This window comes from Adiantum capillus-veneris, chromosome 12, assembly GCF_014529385.1.
Source record: "Adiantum capillus-veneris isolate H3 chromosome 12, ASM1452938v2, whole genome shotgun sequence".
Taxonomy (NCBI): Eukaryota; Viridiplantae; Streptophyta; class Polypodiopsida; order Polypodiales; family Pteridaceae; genus Adiantum; species Adiantum capillus-veneris.
The window spans coordinates 12,420,968-12,443,109 of record NC_140942.1 but is presented as its reverse complement, the minus strand read 5'-3'; the positions used below and the strand labels follow the sequence as shown (position 1 = coordinate 12,443,109).

General features: G+C 39.1%; 1 protein-coding gene and 1 pseudogene across 1 annotated transcript; one reads left to right on the top strand and one right to left on the bottom strand.

Moving 5' to 3' along the window:
- The first annotated feature begins 13,536 nt into the window (after positions 1–13,536).
- On the top strand, positions 13,537–16,546 carry LOC147445331 (uncharacterized; annotated as a pseudogene).
- Positions 16,547–20,930: 4,384 nt separating this feature from the next.
- Positions 20,931–21,593, bottom strand: LOC147445330 (uncharacterized). Its single transcript, XM_086526003.1, has one exon. It carries the CDS (start codon positions 21,591–21,593, stop codon positions 20,931–20,933), a length of 663 nt encoding a protein of 220 aa, XP_086382129.1.
- Between the last annotated feature and the right edge of the window lie 549 nt (positions 21,594–22,142).

The following is a 22,142-nucleotide window of genomic DNA, read 5'->3' as shown; positions in this document are numbered from 1 at the left end:
AGACCAAAGTAACCTTTGCTTTATCAAGTTGGCATGATAAAAACTTCTGCAAAATTAGTTCAAAACTGTAAACTGGAACATGCTTACTAACTTACTTGAATTGCCATCCTTGATACTGGAATTTGTAGCATCTTGTAGTATGCTTGTTGACATTGGATTTAGCTCATAGTTGTGAATGTCCATGTGCTTGGCATTGTAGAAAATTATGGACATTTTAATCAACCTTTGAGAGAGCCTTGCTCGTGCCAACTGTGGTAGAAATGCCCAAATGGAATCCTTTTGGCTCATAGCCGTGGATTCCAATAGGCAATGAAAACCCTTGGCTTGGTGCCCCGGGAGATTCACCATGGAAAACTTACCACACCACGTAAGTGCAGGGGAGGGGGGTTTTTTACAAGTTACATAAGCGTATAAGTTAGGGGCAGGCCCCCAATAATTTATCTCCCAAGCTTAAAAATGAGGGGGGTATCATATTTATGGGGGGGGCGAGGGATATGACCCATATGATTACTTGTAATGATTGTTCACCGGTGTGCACTAGAACTTGGATGAATTTTAGAAAAGTTTTTTATCATGTCACACATCAAATTTTTCATCAAGCCGATCATAGACAAGGGCTGATTTGGTGGAGCAGGTCCACGGTTGATTTACACCAGCTTTGGATGGGTCAAAATTAGACAAGTAGCCAGAGTGCAGGAAAATTGGACACATAGCTTGAAAGTCAAACTAAGATACATTGAGGGTACATCAAGTTATCAACATAAGTGGTTCCTTAGTATGTTGCTAGTCACTATGTTGTACACTCTTTGACTAGTTTTACTCAGTTAGATCATGCGAGACCTAAATTTTATATGTAAGATAGGGGTATGATAGTTTTCTTCATTGATTGTCGTATAAGCATAGAAAGGGGGTCATATTCCCTAATATGAGTCTTATATAGGGGTTATATCAAAGTTGTTTGCTCGTAGGTGGCGGCCCGTTTTGTATATAGAGTGAATCCCCCGTTCTTGGTGCATACTAGCATTAACTGAAAGACCATCCATATACACTCACACAGTGCCCTCAAGTCCGTATGCTTATGGAATATCGCCAACTTGGAAAGCCACTATGCAAGATACATAAATGGAAGCCTTGCTTCAGATAAGTTCATCTCTATAATGAAAACATATCTCACATCTTGGACGTGAGGTTTATGGGATGCCGTTGAGCCTTGCTCATACTCAATCAAGGTATTGTGGCCGAAATATTGCTTGGGGAGAATCCGTGCTTCTCATGAAAACCGGATCAAACTCAAGCCTTTCTTGATCGTTGTTTCCACATTAGTCTTTGCTTTTTAATATTACTAAAATTGCACAATTACGAAAAAAAATTGCTATGGCAGCACAAATGTCTACCGCATGCCATAGCCATCAAGCACATGCTCAATAAAAAAAATCAATTGTGTATCTCACTAAATACGTCTGCTAATCAGTCGTGCTGTTGTAATAATCGAATAAATTTTTGCTTCCTGCATGGTTTATGGTGTATATCCTACTACTCACATGTGTTGCATGGCCGGTGAATGCAGCCTTAATGGTCTTCATCACGCTTGCATCCAAACGATCCTTCATGCCAACGACGACTACAATTTTCTGCATCTTGGTGTATATTGTTGGTGGTTATTAGCCTCCTATTGATTGCTGCTCATAGCCTATGTTGAATCCTGTGTCCATTTCCCACCTCACAAGGCTACAACACAATGTGGCCTGCATGCTATGGGATTTGTCCCTTACTAGAGAGAGGGTGCCCAAAGTAGGGTGTCCTTTTTTCCTTTTTTACTTCTACTTTGGCCTCCCAAAATATGAATCCATTGAAAGCTCCCATGAAGTTCTTAGATTGCTACGCAAAAGACCAGGTATTCTCTCGTGCTAGGTGCTTCGTTTAGTTTCGGCCATGCATACAGAAACGATTTTGCTGCTCTGTCCTTCTACGTACAAGGGTTACTTCCCATGGCAAGGCTTCTCCGGCCTCGCGACATGTTTGTGCTTCATGCCCAAAGCTTCAAGCCCTGCATATGAGAGAGAGAGAGAGAGAGAGAGAGAGAGAGAGAGAGAGAGAGAGAGAGAGAGAGAGACCATGCCATACCCTCCACGCCCTGCTACCCTTCTCCCTCCTACCCTAAGCTCTGATACCACTGAAAGACCCAAGGGAACTGCCTTAAGGATTATCCGCCCTTACATCCTTTATATAGGCCCTTGGTCATCCAGTTTTAGAATCCCCTATCCACACCTAATAGTTTCCCCCCCTTGGCCTAGGTGTGTGACCCCCTTGGGTTTTCCCTTGGCATTACATGCAAGACCAAGACTACCATGAGGAGGGAAAGGGGGTGGGATTGATGGTAAAAAATGATAGGTATGCCGAGAGAAAATTGAGAGGCGGTCTCTTATATGATTGCAATCAAGATCTAGATTCCTAACGCTTCATGCAAAGAACACTTCTAAGCGACCATGACCATCAGTAACTAAGCCAATTAGCACATATGGGGCTATCTAGGATAGCCAAAATTATTGATCTGCTAGACTAAATAGAAGAGTTGAGAACGTTGCTTAAACATCATCTTCCTTGCGATGGATAAGACCTCAATGAATGGGAAAAATAGGTGGACTAATGAGGGAAACAATGTAAGAAATTGAAAAGATCAAGGCTATTTAGAGGGAAAGTAAAGGCAAAAAGGTAGGAGAAGAAGGTGAGGCCAATCATGGGAAAAGTTTGGGGCTGATTTGGATGGCCGAAAACATAGATTTGATGGGATAACAAGACTATTGTAATTGCATCATGTATGATACTGAACACAAGGGATTTAAAAGTTGCTCAAAGCTCATCTTCCTTGTGATGGTTGTGTCCCTGATGAATGGGAAAATAGGCAAGTAGCAAAGGCTTGCTAGAAAGCACAAGATCAAGGATATTAGTGTAGGCTATAAGGTGGGAGAAGGGGGTGGGACTAATGGCCAAAATTGTAAGGCCTATAAGGTGGGAGAAGGGGTTGGGACTGATGGCCAAAATTGTAAGGCTTATGGAAAGAGTTCTCATTCATTCACCTCTAAAGTACCGAGAGCAAATTGAGAGGCGGTCTCTCAAATGAAACTCTCACAATCGGGATCTAGATTTTTGGTGCTTTGTGCAAAGAACACTCTCAATCAATCCACGTCCATCAATAATTAAGCCTATTCAAATGTTAGATGTACATTACACCATGTCATGGATTGGGATAGCATAGAGGGCAAGGTCTGATTTATGTCTCAAGGAATCTATGGCATCTATCTGGGCCACAATAGGTAGTAAAGCAACAAGGAGATTGCATGCATTATCTTTTGAGAGACTGTGTTAAGGTTTTTTGAGAATTCTACAAAAAACAAGGTGAAAATTGAAGCTTTGCTTCCCGTTGGTCTGCCATTACAATGATCAATAAGTCGAAAACATGTATTTTAGATAGGGTCAACAGTCTTCCCCTCTTTCTCCCTCTCTTTCTCTACATCTGCAATAGGAGATACGACTGCACGCATGGTGTGCCATTTCCATGTATGTGTATGTGTGTGTGTGTGTGTGTGTGTGTGTGTGTGTGTGTGTGTGTGTGTGTGTGTGTGTGTGTGTGTGTGTGCGCGCGCGCGCGCTACAAACCAACTCCTGCATCACTCCCCCTTATTTCACTTACAATTGATTTTTTCACACTTTTGCAATGCAATGTGCAACGGAACCGAGAGAATAATATTGTGACTGAAGGTTCCGCGAGAGAGAGAGAGAGAGAGAGAGAGAGAGAGAGAGAGAGAGAGAGAGAGAGAGAGAGAGAGAGAGAGAGAACCATAAAAGACAAGAAAACCATAAAAGACAAGAAAATGAGTGTTTCTGGACACTTTCCACAACCCCATTGCATGAGAATCTAGGAGTAGGGTAAGTAGGATCCGAGGTGAAATTCAGAACATTGCTCTCTCTCAAACAATCATTGTGAGTTATTATTGGAAGTTGCAGAATTTCAGGTCTACGGTTAAAAATAACACGAAAAGACTCGAAACCACTCAATCCGACTGGAGAGTAAGCTTAAAAGTTGTCTGAAGGAGTTAGTAAGCTCAAGGACACTTTGAGGTAAAAATTTCAAGAGTTGGCCAAAACTCAGATTATTTACTTTTTCTTGACATTTTAGGCCAAATTATGACTTGATTCATAGGCTTAAAATAGCTCATGTAAAGACTGTCTTTGAAAAAATTGTAAAAAGGTGTTCATTTCAAGCCTGAAGTTAATAATCACGATTGTTAACTTTTAGCTCAGATTTGACCAAGGCTCATACCATTGACTCATTGCATGTGTACAAACAACTTTTGTAAAGGCACAAAAGATTTGGATCACCAAACTGACCAAAAACTAAAGTTTGTACTGACTTTGTGAAACTTGAGTGTAAATTGGGGAAAAAATTGTCCAAACTTGTTAAAACTTGATTCATAGGCTTATATTGATGTGATAAACATGTGTACATGCTCAGTTGACCAAAAAGATGCAAAAAGTCGCCAGCTGTAAATAATCATGATTATTTACATTTGCTCCATTTTTTCAACCTTTTTGACCAAGTCAGCATACCACTAGTTCTACCATGTTGTAATAAGCCCACAAATCAATTTTGGTAAGATTTGGACCACTGGATTGAAAATTGTGACCAAATTTGCAAAGTTAGTCTATGGACAGAAAATTGATGACCATTTGACCAAAAATTGTCCAAACTTGGCTAGTGACCTTAACTTGAGGTGCTTAACAGATTTGTGTCAAAGTTGGGACAAAAATTTGCAAAAATATAGCTGGAGTAAATAATCACGATTATTTACTTAGAAATGCTGCTCTAGCTGAAGAAGGACATAGAAGAGTAGAAGGCACAACAAGAAGTCCGTGCACAAGTGTGGTGTCAAACATGCCACAACCCTAGGCATCCACCACAAGAGGGCCAAGGAAGGGCTCATTGCTTGTTCTATGGTAAGAACGTATACGAGGCAAAGGATTTCTATCATCTCAAAGGGATATATCATCTTCACTAAAATCTTCCTATAACCATGCAACATTGGCACCAACATGGGTACTTGCCTATTTCTTAGGTGATATACCAATCGTGTGAGAAATTGATGTATGGAACTTGGGTCTTTTTTTCTTTTTTTGCCTTTTAGAATGCCCCCTTCAATGACCTTATGTAATCTATAGGAATTTGAATTGATGGAATCACACCCTTCATTTTTTTTTTGGTGGGTCTTGATAAGATCCAAGGTGCATTTAGTAGCAGTATTCTATCATTTGCATTTCATCATGGCTCTGCAAAATGTGGCAATCTTTGTTTAAGTTTTATATCTTCCTTGACCTAAGTCTATGTGTCTTCCCAATGATGTGTTCCCTAATCATATGTCCAACATTCTTGAATGTGCATAGGATTGAGTAGGTGTTGGATCATCAAAGCCAAACAGTATGGAAGTTCAAAGAAGATGGAACACCTAGAAATGCCTTTTAGAGGAATGCGAGGAGGTATCCAACTAAGATTCAACATGATAATCTTTGTAAGTGCCCTCTTGGTATCCAACTAAGTAAGATCTACATGATAATCTTTGTAATCTTTGCAAGTTTGCAACTCAAGTCAAGGGATGGTGCATCAAGAGAATAGTTTAAAAAATCCATACTAGCTGCTACTCTCTTTCATTAAGAGTTGAAATAGATTTTTCATTCAGTATACTTTGTTTGAAGCACTCTTGCTTGCCCATAAAAAACATACAGCATCACATAAGTCTTTGGTAGTACGCTCAACATAATGGTAAAGAAAATGGAATCTTCCAAATGCAACCTGATAGTAGCCATGTATCTAGCATTCAATGCCTCCCAATGCACATGGGTATAGCTGTCCCTATCTTCCCGCTCTTTTAATGGCTCCATTAGACCCTTTTTGGTCAACACATCTTTCATATACTCCTTCCATATATTTTTCCCTGATGGATGTTAATAGAACTACCCTACTCTCTCTCTCTCTCTCTCTCTCTCTCTCTCTCTCTCTCTCTCTCTCTCTCTCTCTCTCTCTCTGTGTGTGTGTGTGTGTGTGTGTGTGTGTGTGTGTGTGTAGCTGTTAAATCTTAAATAATAAGACATAATTGAATTTTTACATTCAAAAGACAGCTGGCAATGGAATCAAGGAATAGATATGTACAAAAACAACTCAGTATTAGAATTATTTAAGTACAATGTTTGTAGGAAAGAGATCCCCTTTTAGTATGCAAAAAGTAAAAGAACTTCCCAAGTCATCAGTGAGTGTTTCACCCAAAGTAGGGTAGCTTGCCAAAGTAAAGAAACCTTCCAAGATAAGATAGAGTAATTACTTGCATCCATCCAAACAAGACAACAATTCAGTTAGCATTGGATGTGTTTTATAGGTATCAATGGACCATACCAGTTGTTATCCATGTCCATCTTACAAAACTTTTTTACTTTAAACGAGCTAGGTCCATAGTAAAACCTTTGTGTTTATAGGTTTAATTATTACTTCCAATCTAAGTGATAGATTTCCTCTTCTATTCTAAGTGGTATAATTCCCCAAGAAACCAAACTACATGAGTTTATTTATCTGTCATATTAGTGAGGTTGTATTGGTAATTAAGCAATGATATTTCCTTTTAAGTATAGAATTGATGTTGTAATACAGTTTACAAATGGAGTCCAATGCAATTTAATCTTATTAGTCATCATCTATTAGCTAGCCAAGTGGTAGCGGCCTAGCTTGTCCAAAACAGGACAAATTGTGAATGCAAATGCTGTAAAGCATTGTTGCAATCAATCATAATGACCAGGTCATTCAAAGAATGTCACGGATCATATTCCTACCCATGAAAGCAACATAACCTAGTACATGGGTCCAAAAATACAACAGTTTAGCATTTCCTCCATACGAAAGGTTTTTCCAAGTGACAAAAAGCTGTAGACAACATGCCATACAATAATACCAACAGGTTGAAACAGTAGTAGGAATCCATCCTTAAACGAGGTACAACTTTTATAGAGCCCTTGCTCGATTTCTTTCCATACACATGCTAAGCCAAAAACTGCTATATACTTACCTTCAAAAAGAGTAGAACAGTGAACTATTTCATCAACCATTAGCAGCCACCCCAAAAACGGTGGGTTATGCCCAGCCATATTGCCAAGTGTAAATGATGTTCATTTTTCTCATACTGTGAGTACGCACAGTATTACAAGGTACCCAGCGCCTTAGATGCTACAAAGGCCAAGATTAACCTCTTTTTATTGAAAAGAACCAGTTTATTGCCGAAAAATAGGTATTGACTCTAGTCGAAAAAAACCTGCCTCGGCTTTGAAAAAAGCCCAAAATTACATAGTAGTATAAAGCCTATGTTGCGCACAGTTTCCTTCCAGAAAAACAATAGGAAGAAACCCCTTGAATGAAATCAAACAGTGGATGCCAACTAATTTTAGCAACCAAATCCCATGCTAAGTACCATCATATCCTAATGTTCAAGAGTGGTATGCATAGTGCACAAGAACCACAGTTTAACGACTGTTGAAAAAAAAAAAAAGCCAGTCACGACTGCAAGTAGAAAAAACCCCCACAATGCTTATTGAAAACCTCATTCCCTATTGTGTTACAAAATGGCAGGGTACTTCTTACTGCTCAGAATTTCAATCATAACCGGCAGCGAGGCAAGTTAAGGCCAGAAAAAACCTCAGATGTTTGAGTGGTGAGCTCCATATCTCAATCCGTGAAGCAGGCAGTAATTCCTTTTTGAAAAAAAAAACACACAACAAAATAATCATTGGCTAAGTAAGGGGCAAGGTGCACCCTCACCTTGTTTAAATAGGGTGGACTGCCAGTCCTCTGAGCTTGAGTAATGAGTGAGCCGAGCCGCCCTCCATTTTGTGATATCATCAAACGGCACACAGATACCCTTGATATGGGAGATCCATAGCAAGAGAGAAGAGGCCGCCTTCTCAGCGTAATGAGAACAGAGACTTTAATCACGCTCAACACTCCAAAAAAAACTTACAAGCTTTACTATTGAAGGGCCGGGTCCCATAGTCATTATATGGCATGTTATTGAGTAGTAAAAAGTATCCCATCAATTTTTCAGGCAAGATCAATGTTGGGGGGGGAGGGGGGAAAGTTAGTAACCAGAATACCTATAGTACCGTAGTACAATGTTAAAAATCTCTCTCTCTCTCTCTCTCTCTCTCTCTCTCTCTCTCTCTCTCACACACACACACACACACACACACACACACACACACACATCATCTGCATCTCTATCCCTTTGGTAGGCATTGCCACTGTTGACAAGCTAGTAAATGTCTTTTTCTTGTGATGGAAACCAAGCTTGGCTCTAATGGGTGCAACTAGGACATTGACTCAAATCTGCAGGAGGAGGCCAAGAGAGCCTTCTCTGCGAGATAGAGTGCGCTTGATCAAGTTTGCATTGTTCTTTTGAACACTTGGTTGTAAGGTTGTTCATGTATGAATAATGAGAGCTCATTTACCTTGTGTTCTTTTTCAAAGGCTTCCAAGGCAAGGGTGGAAAGCCCTCGTGATGAGCATACTTTTTAAGTTGGTACCACTGGGTCAAACATGCATGGTAACCTTGTGAATTTTTTTAAAAAAAAAATTCTTTGGATCAAAATACATTTATGATTTTCATTTCTTTATTTGACATGTTTTTTAGGTTTTGGTTCATGTCATTGCCTTTTTGAAATGCATGGCTAGGAGTCTTATTTCAGTGATGTCCTTTTCAAGTTGATGGTAGTGGGAGATCGTGCAATGGGAAAGTTGAGCATCATCAAATGGCTCATGATAAGGATGTCTATAGTTGTTCTCACAATCAATGTGATGTTTTCACTACTTGTTATCATCTACAGTCCATTGCATGCATTGACTTTGAGATCGTAAGCAAGGTCAACACCCTTAAATGCTTTCATTTACTAATAGATATGAGAGAGAGAGAGAGAGAGAGAGAGAGAGAGAGAGAGAGAGAGAGAGAGAGAGAGAGACAAGGTATCATAGTTTTGCTACTGTAGTCTTAACTCGGTTGATGCTTGTATTTCAACCCTCTAATACTTTGACCTTATCTTGAAGACGACGTGGTTCACTGACATATTTGTGGTCTTAGTGCTTTATCTTTATATGGATTTTGATGGCCTGAAAGAAGATAATTAGTATGAGATATTAGCTTGCTAATCTGATGTGGATATTAATTATCATCGAGATCTTAAAAGCTCATTCATTACTATCAATATCTAGTCATAGATTTATGGCATCAAGAAAACCAAATGTATCAATCAAGAATTCATATCACCTAATGCTCCTTTATGATGAGGTAATGTTGAAGTATGTGTAGATAGTGTACATGGCTCCGTCAGTCTTGAGTTGTTAAGTTCCTCTCTACCATATAGTTCTTTGCAAGATGTTTTGTTTATGTTATTTCTTATGGGTGGATTCAAAAGTTTTGCTAACTTTGGAATTTTCCATGATTCTAGTTTGCATGCTCTTTTTTTAGTTAGGCTAGCTTCAACGTCACATTTTGCATATAGCTAATCTTCTTAGTATATCGGTTGGTGGTTTGCTAATCGATCCTTACTGGGCTGAGGTATAAAGAGAAAAGAGATTTTTTGAAAGCATGTGTTACATTATTCTGTTTGATTCATCATTGGTAATTAATTAAGAGGGATTTTTATGTTTAAGTGATATTATACTCTACACGTAGCAGGAGTTGATGGTTCACACATTTGAGAGTTGATTGTTACAAGAGTGCATAAGCTTTTGAATATTGGAGGGAATTTATATTTGTGAAAGTTTCTATTTCCATGTGCTTATTTCTATTCGTAGGTGGTATATGACCATTATAGCTCAAAGGCTTTTTAAAAATGGTTTCAGAAGTTGCAACAAGATCACAAAATTGTCAGGAGAGAATTTGGTTAAAGAATTGTTAAGATGGCAATAATACATATGTCAATCTTGTGCAAATTGAGGTTCCTTATACGTCGAGCTTGCGATTTAGGCGAGCACTGAATTCACTCACAATTGTGAGTTTTGAAGAAAATTCTTTATAAAAAAAGACAAATCTCGCACATTGTAAGTTTCTTCAGTGTAGCTTCCTACTTTGCTTATAGTTTTTGAATTGGTCAAGCTCAAAGGTAATTTCCCTCTCTTCTTTTCTTGTTTTTCAAGCTTTAGCTTTAGCTATAGTTTGTGAGTATCATTTCATGGTTTTGTACTTTCAAGTTCTAAGTTGGTTGTGAGAATGTGAGAATCATGTCTTGAGTTAGTAGCTTTAACTCTAGTTGGTGCTAGTTTTGTGTAGTACGCTGTTGTTCGTGTGTGGTCTTTGTTTCTCTTCTTTTTTTCGAGAAAATAAATGTTTGTGGGATTCTTTTTATAAATAAAAATTCATTCTCAGTGTTTGATTATTTTGTATTTTGTGGTATTGTTTGAACTTCTTGATTTTACAATAGTGTTTTCTTTTTTAGTATACAATAGTTTAGGTCTATGTGTATTTTTTAGCCTTTGTTTTGTTTATATTCATTTATGTGTTTTGATTTTTGTTGTGTTTGCACTTTCTCTTTTCTCTTGGTTTGCTAGTTGAAATTTTCAGACTCATAAAGGTATATGTTGAAATTTTTTCATATTCATATATCTAATTGTATCAGTATAAGCACCGTTTTATGAAAAAATGTTGCGTGCAAAATTTTTGCATGAGTGTCGAAAGTGGTGCAAATATCGAAAACACATTCGAAGACATCTCATCACAAATAATGATAAGGTACTTTGAGTTATATGGCATATTTCTGTTACTCATGCGTTGAGCAACATGAAATGATTTTGTCTTTATATGGCCCCAAGCAAGATAACCAATTTGAGATATTGACTTTCTAATCCTATTTGGATATTAGTTATCATTGAAACTATTACAAGATCATTCATTGCTGTCGATATCTTGTCGTAGATTTATGGCATCAGAAAAACCAAATGCTATCTATCAATTAAGAATTCATGTTACTTGTTGCTTGAGATAATATTGAAGCATGTCTCGATAGTGTACGAGTGTTGCGTTGCTAAGTTCCTCTCTACCATGCGATTCTTTGCAACATTTTTCTTTTTGTTGATCTCTTATGGCTAGATTCAAAAACTTTGATGGCTTTAGAAATTTTTGTGACTCTAGTTCATGTGCTCGTTTTTTAGTCGAATTGGCTTTAGCGCAAAATATGGTTTGGGTCCTTGGTAATAGTTGTTTTGTTCAAATGCTGGTAAGTTTCTCTCACAGCATGTAATGGGGTTTGCATATGGCTAGTCTTCTCCTTGGTTGATGGTTTGATAATTAACATTTAGCGGGCTGACGTATAAAGAGAGAAGAGGTTCTTTTGAAGCATATGTCACAATATTCTTTTCGATTCATTGTTGGTATTTGATTAGGAGAATTTTTAACATTTAAGTGATATTATCTTTGCACATAGCAGGAGACAATATCTACAAAGTGGTTTGCATGTGCAAGAGCTGATTGTACAACAGTGCAGTTGTTGTAATCACTTTCGATGAGTGATCGGACGGAAACACACGGAGAAAAACGTATTCTACACACTTGGCAATAATTTAGCACATCATAACACTTGAATAATTGAGAGAGAGAGAGAGAGAGAGAGAGAGAGAGAGAGAGAGAGAGAGAGAGAGAGAGAGAGAGAAAGATTGGCGTCCCTTTTGGCATTTCTTTATTATTATGCTTTGCATAGTAAAAATCTCGAGGGTCCAACTCTCTTTGAGACTCTGCATATAGATGCACCCGGGACGTGACCCTCTAGGGACTTATAAACTCACAAGGGATGCCCAAAAGTAGAGCCCCAAAATCATCAATCATAAAAGCACTTGGACTCAAAAGCATCTGCATCCAAAATCTTGTGTGAAAATCTGCCTTACAAGCCAACACAAAATGCAAAAAATTGTACATCAATGCCACATGGCAATCATTGCAAATCGTGGACACTTGTATAGCTACCACATCACCAGTCTTTTACGCAAGTGTGTGTGAGTGCTTTATTTACGAGCTAGACTCCTTGGCAAGTTCCTACAAGTTTCCTATTAGTAGATTTAGGCCACTTGGTAGGACTTCATAAGTTGGGATTTCTTCTATTTCTTCTTCTTCTTCTAGGCATTAGGACCCTCGGCCAAAATCTACCAAACACAGTCAAGTTAGCCTAGATCCAAAGGTCACTCAGATGTCCTATCACCATGTATCACATAGAGAGCAATGTTTACATCATCATAGAGGATTTTGGCCTTGACCAAGAGATTGGCATGGATCACCTTCCTAGGGAGAGTGAGTCTAGGGTGGACCATACAAACACATTGATCTGACCCATCACATACCGCCTTTTCAAATCAAAGCAATCATCCGCGATTGCAAGATACAAGAAGATCTCTACACTTTTAATATGCAACTTAAAATCTCACAATTGACCACACATAAAAGCTACCTACAGATACCTTCGATACATATGAAAATATGTCTTTTGGCTAGTTTTTGATGGGGAAGGTGCTATGGTGGGTGTAGCATGTGAGGGTGCCATAGACGAGAGAGAGAGAGAGAGAGAGAGAGAGAGAGAGAGAGAGAGAGAGAGAGAGAGAGAGAGAGAGAGAAGATAAGGCTGCAAATGAAGCACACAAAAAAGAGAGAGATATCACTTAGAGTTCTTTAGTATTTATAGGCTTCAAATAAAAAGAGTTGGTTCACACCTGGTTGCCCAAGTTGGGCTGACCCCAACAATTGCCCCCTTCAGCCAAACTTGGCATAATCTCACACCCCCTTGAACAAAGTTTTACACTCTCATGAAACCATGAGTTTTTGGTATACTCACCAAGCGTGATTTTTAGGTTTCCTCACAACCTGGTGCTACTACCGAGCTACCATCACAGTGGGGTTTTTGGTTTACTCCCAAACCTCGATTTTAGGTTTACCCGTAACCTCATGAGAGTGAGTTACAAAAATAAGTTAGGGCTCTGCATCAATTAGGTCTTACCGCCAACATCATTCTTGTGGGGGTAGTGTCTAATCCCGTACATCATAATCATCAAAAGAAGTAGAAGCGGGGCTTATCCAAGTCTCATATGGCATACATGTCATGGAACAATTTTCATCGAGTGATATTCATATTACAATCGTGTGAGAAACCTCTTGAGGTTAGAATAAGCCATTAATATTTTGAAGCACGTGAAAGCTATTAAAAAATTATCAAAAATGTGGGGTGTTGATATCATGGCTGATGGCAAGCAGAGCACACGCACGGCCTCGTCTATATGTGACACGGGCTTCTACTAAAGGGATCAATGGCCCAGGTGAAGCGTTACGAGATCTGCCGTCCAAAATTTTCACTGGCCACTTTTAGCCTTGCTGGAAAATGACGAATTAACTGCGTGCTGCCTTTCGCCTAGCCAGCTTTAGCTTTGCTGGAAAATGACGGGCACCGAATTAATTGCGCGCTGCCCAAAAAACTATGCGCCTCATTCTCTGCAAAAAGCGGGCAGGCAAAATCCGAAAGGTCACGCAAGTTTCGGCTCTGCAAAAAACTGTGCCATTCTCTACGCATAACACGTCACGCAGGCAGAGAAAAAATAGGTCTCTGCGTATAATAGGACACGCATGTAATTCGGAAAAACAGGGGCTGAAACCTGCGCGCTGTTCAAACAAAAGGCCACACAGAGAATGGGGCACGCAAGTTTTGAACAGCTGCCTTCAAAATCTCGTTGTAATGGTTGAAACCTGCGCGTGGAAATCTGCCTTCAAAATCTGTGTGCCGGTTGTGGTTTGTGCCGAGATTACACCTGCGCATTCTGCCACCTACGAGTAGATTTCCCGCAGTGTGCATTTTCTGAAGGTCATTACACTGCCGGCACACTCCGTTCAAGGCCTGGTTTTTTCGGCTTTCCAAGTTTGCAGATAACTGCAGGAGCATAGACTGTGCCGAGATTACTGCACAGTTAGACGAGGCTTTACTTTGTGTGTATGAAAGCACCATCTGAAGGGTTTTCCGAGTTCGTAGATATTGCAAACAAGTTACTGCAGTGAGAATAAACTGTGCCGAGATTACTGCCCAGTGAGCCAGGCAAGGGAAGCATATGCGTCTTTGGTTGCAAGTGGAGAAGTAGCAAGTGGGACGAGCTTGTGGGTGTTTTTGAGAGTACAAATGACAAGCGTAGGCGAAGTGGACAGTGATATCAACATGAGGGAGAGTGAGGTATGTTCCGATCACATTGTGCTTTGTTTTTGGGTAATGATTCGGTTTATGAAAGTTTCATTGCTATTATGCTTTGGTATGTCTGATGGTGCAAAGTGTCAAAATTTGAACCCGTTGATGAGACATGTCACTTGTGTTGCTTGTGTATGTGTAGAAGTCATGATTTGTATGACGAATAAACTTCAATCTTTTTTCCGTATCTTGCTCAGGATGTGTCTCCATTTATTGAGGTTGTGGGGGCAAATGGAAAAGTGGTTCGCGAGTGTCATGCTTCGCAAATATGCATTGATAGAAAGGTTTCGTACGAGAGGCGATGTCTTCTTATTAGACATCTAAAGAATGTTCATAAAATCACTACTATCCATATTCCAGAGCATAAATCAGGGCGACCTAAAACTAGTGAGAGACCACCAAGAGCAGTGTCCCCTAGATCTAAACGCCAATGCATGACAAGATTTGGGAATGTTGCACATAGAGTAACAGTGGCACGGAAAAAGTTTCACAAAGATTTAGAGCAACGAGCAACTAAAGAGTGGGAAAGAGTCTACGATCGAGAAGGGAAATCACAAATAGAATGGGAACACGCTTGGATTAAAGCTCAAAAGATTGCATCGAAAGCAGACATGCCGAGTAGAGTAGCAAAGATGGAGGCAAAAATAAAGCGCGGGTACAAAGCTCGCGCGAATGGGACCCCACATGATGCCGATGTCTCTCATGAGGAAAATTCTAGTGCCGACGAAGAAGAAATCAATGATTGTGAGGATGGGCCTTCCATTGTAAGTTTTGTGCAACTCTTTTTTCTTCAAGTGGTTATATTTTGATATTTGCTCTATTTACAATTTCTTTGTTATTATAGTATGTTTCGTCATCCACTTCTAGCTTTACGCATGCCGAAAGGATTACTTTCGTGGTGAGCCACGACCACCTTGTATGTGAGAGCCACGACTTGAATATGGAGCAAATTTTGGAAAGGTTTGTTGCTAATATAGATTTGTATAAAATGTGTAAATCTTTCAAGCGTATATTAAACAGGTAAACAATGTAAGTGTGTTCATTTTAATATAGGTGCCATAAAGGAGTTACGTTTCTCTTGCGATCAAGTCGGGCTGGCCTTGAATCGGGTTTAGATGCCCAAGTTATCGATGATGTTTTAGATCTTGAAGCTTCGACAAACATTATCAATCTCTTTGCATTGTGAGAAAAATGTCCCTATGTTTAAGTAACATAGATTTTTATGCTCTTATAACTCATTAAACTACTATTCGAAAGATGGATGGAAAATATATTACCGCCAGATGTTCTCTCGGCGGTATGGTGGGTGGATAGCATGTGGTACCCTTTTGTCTCAGAGCGTACTATAGGAGACCATACTCTCGACAATTTCTTTGGGACTCCCGATTTAGGAATTCATATCTTTACATTCTTCCCTGTTTTGGATGGGTATGATTATTTTACTGTTACGTATTACACAATAGACAAGTAAATGCGAAGTCTAAACTTGACATGTTTATATAGATCTCATTGGGTTCTTTTGGCATTTTACAATGCCCATGTGGTACGCATACCTCCTCTTTCTCGACGACGGTCATCGATACTACTCTTTGACTCACTCTCCATTGTCACCATGGAGAGACTATTACCGAGTGTGTTTAGGTATGCATTGCTTTTACTTTTTCATAATGATTGAGTTGTTTGATAAGTTTCAATTAAACACATGCATTTGGTTGAAGGGTACTAAAGCATTTAAGTACACATTGTACAAATCTACAAGTCAAAGAGGAGCTAGAAGATCCATGGGAATCATGCGAAATCATTACTTCAAAGGTTGATAGCTTTAGTGTAGTTTTTTTCAATCAAGTACTGACATTTTTATTGATAATTTAATAATTTGTTATTGTTTGCAGTGTCCTCAACAACCAAATGCAACCGTTTGTGGATATTATGTAATGACTGCAATGAGATTGTTGATCAAGACCACGTTCAAAGACAAGAAACCTCAACTCAATATGGTAATTGCATGTTTTGAATGAAACATTTATTGTCAAGGTTGTTTGAGATCTACATGGTTTTTTATGCATATATTTTTTAGCAGTTAAAAAAGGATTGGTTCGGACATGAATAGGTTGATTTCACGAGAAAGAAGCTCAACGAGTGGTTGAACAAGCAATTGAGTGAAGTCACGCGTGGTTTAGGAGGACAAAATTTTAGTGTTGAGCGGTATTTAGATTACATTGATATTGAGATCACCATTTTTGGTATTCGAAGCTAGCTTTTTGTGTCGATGCTACATTTGTAACTCCTTGCTTTAAATATAATCCGCTTGCTTCGTATCGATGTTGAAGTCTTTCATGTTTACATTCATTATTTCTTGCTTTTCATGCAATTTAAAGTTGAGTGTTTACATTCGACTTCAAAGTTCGTTTGATCGGTTATATTCTTTATGCACAATTCTAGTGTTGAGCGGGTATTGAGATTACATCAAAATGTGTGGCTCCATTTCTTGTATTGGTAGCGGTATTGAGATTCAAATCCACTTTATTTTGAAGTCTTTCTTATTGCATACAATGTAAAGTTAAGTGTTTACATTTGTAACTCCTTGCTTTGGATATAAATTGTCGAAGCATTGAGTGTTGATCAGTGTTGAGCGGTGTTGACATTCGTAACTCCTTGCTTTGGTTATATTCTTAATGCACAATTGCAGTGTTGAGCGGTATTGAGATTACATCAAAATGTGATCACCATTTTTCGTATGCATTTCTTATTCAAATAGAGTAACATTTTGAAGTCTTTCTCTTATTGCATACAATGTAAAGTTGAGTGTTTACATTGATATTGAGAACTCCATGAGAAGAGGAATTTGTAGAGGAATCTGTATATGTAAAGAGTTGGAAAGAGTCGAATTTGAATATGTAAAGAGATGGAAAGAGTTGAAGTCTTCGAATGTATACAAATGCATCCAACTAGTCTTGTTTTATGTATTCAAATTTGTATACAAATACGTCCAACTTGTCACATAACTTTGGAAACAACTTACACTCCACTGTGCCACAAAACTAACCTCACCACACCCTTTTGAAACAAAGTAATCTCGACACATTGTGTAGAGATTACTTTTATGGTAGGGAGTTCTTAGTTTCTAAACTTGATAGAAAAAAGTTGCTGAGATTTCTTTTATGGCAATTTCTAACTCTTTGGGAAAAAAGTAATCTCGACACAATGTGTTGAGATTACTTTTTTCACAGATTATGAATTTATCTCTGGGGGAAAAGTACTCTCGGCACAATGTGCCGAGATTACATTTTTTCCAGAGAGTTAGAAATTTGAATATGTTTACCACACTCCCTGTAAAAAGTAATCTCAGCACAATGTGTCGAGATTACTTTTTTTCCAGAGAGTTGCTATTTGATACTCTCTGGAAAAAAGTAATCTCGGCACAGTGTGTTGAGATTACTTTTACGGCTAACTTTCTGGAAAAAATGTAATCTCGACACACTGTGCCGAGATTACTTTTTTTCCAGAGAGGAACTAGAAACTGTTTAGTTTACCACACTCCCTGCAAAAAAAGTAATCTCGACACAATGTGCCGAGATTACTTTTTTTCCAGAGAGTTGCTGACTGGTACTTTCTAGAGAAAAAGTAATCTCGACACATTATGCAGAGATAACTTTTATGGAAGAGATTTAGAAATTTAGATTTGTCTACCATTAACGTAATTCCAACACACGAATAATGTTTGGTTTAAACCATGCTTGAATAAAACTCGTCAAAATCTATCGTTTGTATTAAAAAAGCTTGAAATAAAATTGTCATAAATACGTCATTACATGGCTTTGACTAGAGGAATACAACAACAGCATTCTGACAATGGAAGCTTTGATGCCTAGTAGTTGTTCTCCATTTTCTCGGGTAAGTGTAAAGCAATACTCCACATCTTCTGCACCACCAGATTGGTAAGAAGAGATCACCCCCCCAAAACTCTCAGCTTCATTACAGACGCGAATCACTTGACCCACTAGAGATTGAATGACATTTTCCTTGATGTGCATAGGCTTTACTGGGAGGAGAGCATGACATGTGTGACACGTGGTTGTGATTTGAGAATCCACTAGCAAGGTTTTGGTGCAACAATGTGGACACCAAATACGGGGCCGTTTATCAAAACGAACACGAGATCTACCTCTTTGGTGCTTGCGTCTGAGTTGACCCGTTTGACGCAATGGTTTGGAAGGTTGGCCCGTTCCGTCAAGATCTATGCTTTGTTGTTCTTCATTTGTGTGAACTAGTGGCACACCATGACCAAGCCGAGTTGCTGTAACGTGGGCCTGTATTTGTCTAATACTTCCTCTTGCAAAGAGATCAATCTTTGTAGGAATCACAAATGTTGAAAGTGTCCCTTTCATGTTTTGCAATTGTTGCCTGATGACTTCAATCTCTTTGGGATCCTTGGAATACACCTCTTTTTGTATAGTTGACAGTGCATCCTTGAGGTGGTTGATGAGATCCACCACATCATCAACCCTCTCTTGTATATTATTATCACTATCGTGCGCTTCAAAACCATGATGCGTGGCATCTTTGTAGATATTAGATGCGTCTTCATGTGCACCATGTAGAAATTCTTTCAAACGAGGAAATTGAGTCAGTACTATCATTCGAATACCATTAAGATGCTTACATTGGCTACCCCAATCTCGGCAATCACAATAATTGCTTTGCAAGCTGACATGATACCATATACTTTCAGTTGTGGTACTTTGAATCTTGAAGAGAAGTGACCCTTCATTTAGAACCTGAACGGCAGATGGTGTGGTTTGAAACCTTTGCAAGATTCTCTCCCCTTCAAGCATTTTTGCTGTCTGCATCTTTGTTCCCCCCCGAACGTCATATCGCCCAGAGTCAGCTACCATGCAAACCATGAATTAGACATGAATCCAAACCTTCAACGTATAATTTGCGATAAACAGAAGAGAGAACAAATTACCTATTTCTTGTTTTTGTTGAAAGAACCTCAAGAGGGTACCACCGATGCGACTTCCAGACTTCGAATCACCCACAAGCGCATGCAAGAGCTCCAAGATAGATCGATTAATCCAAGCATCCAAAAGAGTATATTTAATATATTGCCATAAGCGCTCCACCAAGTTTATGGTGTCAACATTGCCATGTCTAAACATTCATCCAAACCTTGGCCATTGGGTTCTCCACATGCAATCCCTCCCACGCCATCCATTAGTAACATAACGAACTATATTTGGGTATGGTGAATACCTCACCAAAAGCTCTTGAAATCTGCCTTCAAAATCCGATTCTGTCGCACAATGCATTAAGTTTGATAAATCATTATAAAAATCGTCTCTTAACTCTTTTGGAACCTACATTTCAAAACAAACGTGCATATGTTGTGCATCAATTTTTTAATATAGATCAAATAGTTACAATTAAGTAACTTAGCAGTATAATACCTGAGGTAAGAGATTCTCCACCCATGCTTTCTTGGTATGGAACCAACAAAGTAGAACACGGCATACAACCTGATACTTTTTCCCATTGGCGTCAACACTCCAACTATGTGGGTCTTCATCCACGACCTTCGATATAGCCTCTAGTTCTTGTTGTGACTTATCAATCACAATAGCTGATGGACGAATGTGGCCCATCCTCTCAAAGACTACAACAACTGTCAACTTTAAATCAATGACGTCATGATGACAGCCAGGATCTGTCGTACACAGCATGAACCAAATTGGTAGGCCAACACCTAGTTGGTTTGGCAACACTGCAGCATACAATGGTAAACCATATATGTTTGTTTTAAATGTGCTGTCAATAGCCCATGAGTTATTTGTAGAGAATCGCTTGGCCATTTGCAACATCCAGTCATCTTGAATAATCAAGATAAAAGGCTTATCTTTGTCATTAACTGCTTTTGGATTATATGGTTGGCAATAAACCACCTACATAAAAATTTGAATGTAAGAAGAAAATAAATTTGAATTACTCTATATGACTTATGACAAAACATTACCTTGTTGGTTTCACGTAATTTCATAGCCCAGTCATCATCTGATACGCGAACTGTATCAACTTGATCACTTAGAGGGTATCCTCTGTATAAAGCAATTTATTAAATAAGCAAGTCAAAGTGCTACCTTGACAACACATTTGATAAAACAAGATATTGATTTCATGCGGTATCATAAAGAACCTATAGATAGTACAGTCAAGAAGGGAGGCTCGCTCCATGTGAAATCTTTCTTTTGACAAAGACATAGAAGCAACATATCGAGCATTTCCGACATCAAAGAGATCTTCCATGCAACACTCAATTACGGATGGATGGACGGGCAAGTGATACATATCACTTCTTGAACCTGGAACATGACCACTATGACTAGTGTTTAGATAAATATGAACATCATTACTCCCATTGGTAGTTATCACTTGCATTTTAAACGGACAACCACATTTCTTTGATGTCCTTGTTCTCTTTTTATCTCCCCTTCGTCGAGGCGCACCACCTCGATGACATATATAATCAATCACAGTTTTTGATGCGCCCGATTTTTTGGAAGAACGGACCATCACTAGCCTTGTCTTGTGCTCGATCATGATGGTCTTTAGGTGCCCCTCTACATCGGACGTGTTTGTAGTGATCACATTTGGAGGCTCTTATTCAGGTCCATTCTTTGACGCCATGATCTTGAACTTGAAGCGTTAGTTGCATTGCTACATCCACAAGCATTTATGTACTCTTTGATGTATATGGTAGATATACCATGCTTCCTAACTTCAATGCACCATTTGGACTTGATGGAAATTAGGGTTTTATTAAACCCTTGGTGTTTTGATCCTTCAACAATGTGGGCAACTTTTACAATATCCTCCCAATCTTCAATACATGGAACTCTCACCGGCTGCGAATCTCCCAAATATAAACAAAGCCTTCTATCCTCATCAAGCCCAACATAAAGCTCATCCTTCATCTTGCGCCACTTCTTCAAATCCAACATGTCTCTAGAGTCATAGGTTTTAAGAGTCTTCAATGTTGTGGAGAGGTCACTTTGAAGCACTCTTATCATGTAATTATATGTCTCTCTGTGAAAGGAAAAATATGTTGTGGACACATAGAGATTTGGATCCGGAAATACCTTAACCATTTGATCTTCAAGAGGCCGGCTTTCTCTTGTTGCATCACCTTCTTCATGGAGTATCTCGAAGTCGTCATCAATACTTTCACTACTCACATCACTTGACGCCTCATCAAACAACTCTTCAAGCATATGATCACCTTCCACGTTTTCTTGATCCCAATCCATCACTTGGTTGTGATTGAGGGTGATTGGATGAGAAAGCACACTTCTTTCCGTCCGGAGTGTGAATGTTACTGTGTGTGTGTGTGTGTGTGTGTGTGTGTGCACGCACGTGTGCGTGTGCAATGGAGAGGGATAGGGAGAGGCCCAATTTTTTTGCCCTGTGCCGAGATTACACACAGTGTGCCGAGATTACATACAGTGTGGGTCTCTGCATTACTTTGGTCTGAGTAGAGAGTTAAAATCTTTAAAGTAGAATGAGTGAATGCTGAGCATACTTGCAAGAATCATAAATGAAAGAATCTACTTTAAGCTTGACTTCAATGCACAAATAAAAGGCGCCGTGCTCCGCCGCCGAAAGTGATGACTATGCCGAGATTACTTTTTGCACGGCGCCGAAAAAATCCGCGGTCCTCATTGAATCTTGATCCAACTTTTCACTCCCACCTTTTATCCCTTGAGTTGGACCCCGTGTTACATATACCCGGAGTCTTTGCTGCCTTATCCCATGCTGACATGGACTTTGCCACGCTGTCGACTCTGCCAGCACCATGG

Bases quoted from the DNA above. Each gene is read 5' to 3' on its own strand.
- LOC147445330 (XM_086526003.1), bottom strand. From the start codon at position 21,593: ATGGATTGGGATCAAGAAAACGTGGAAGGTGATCATATGCTTGAAGAG.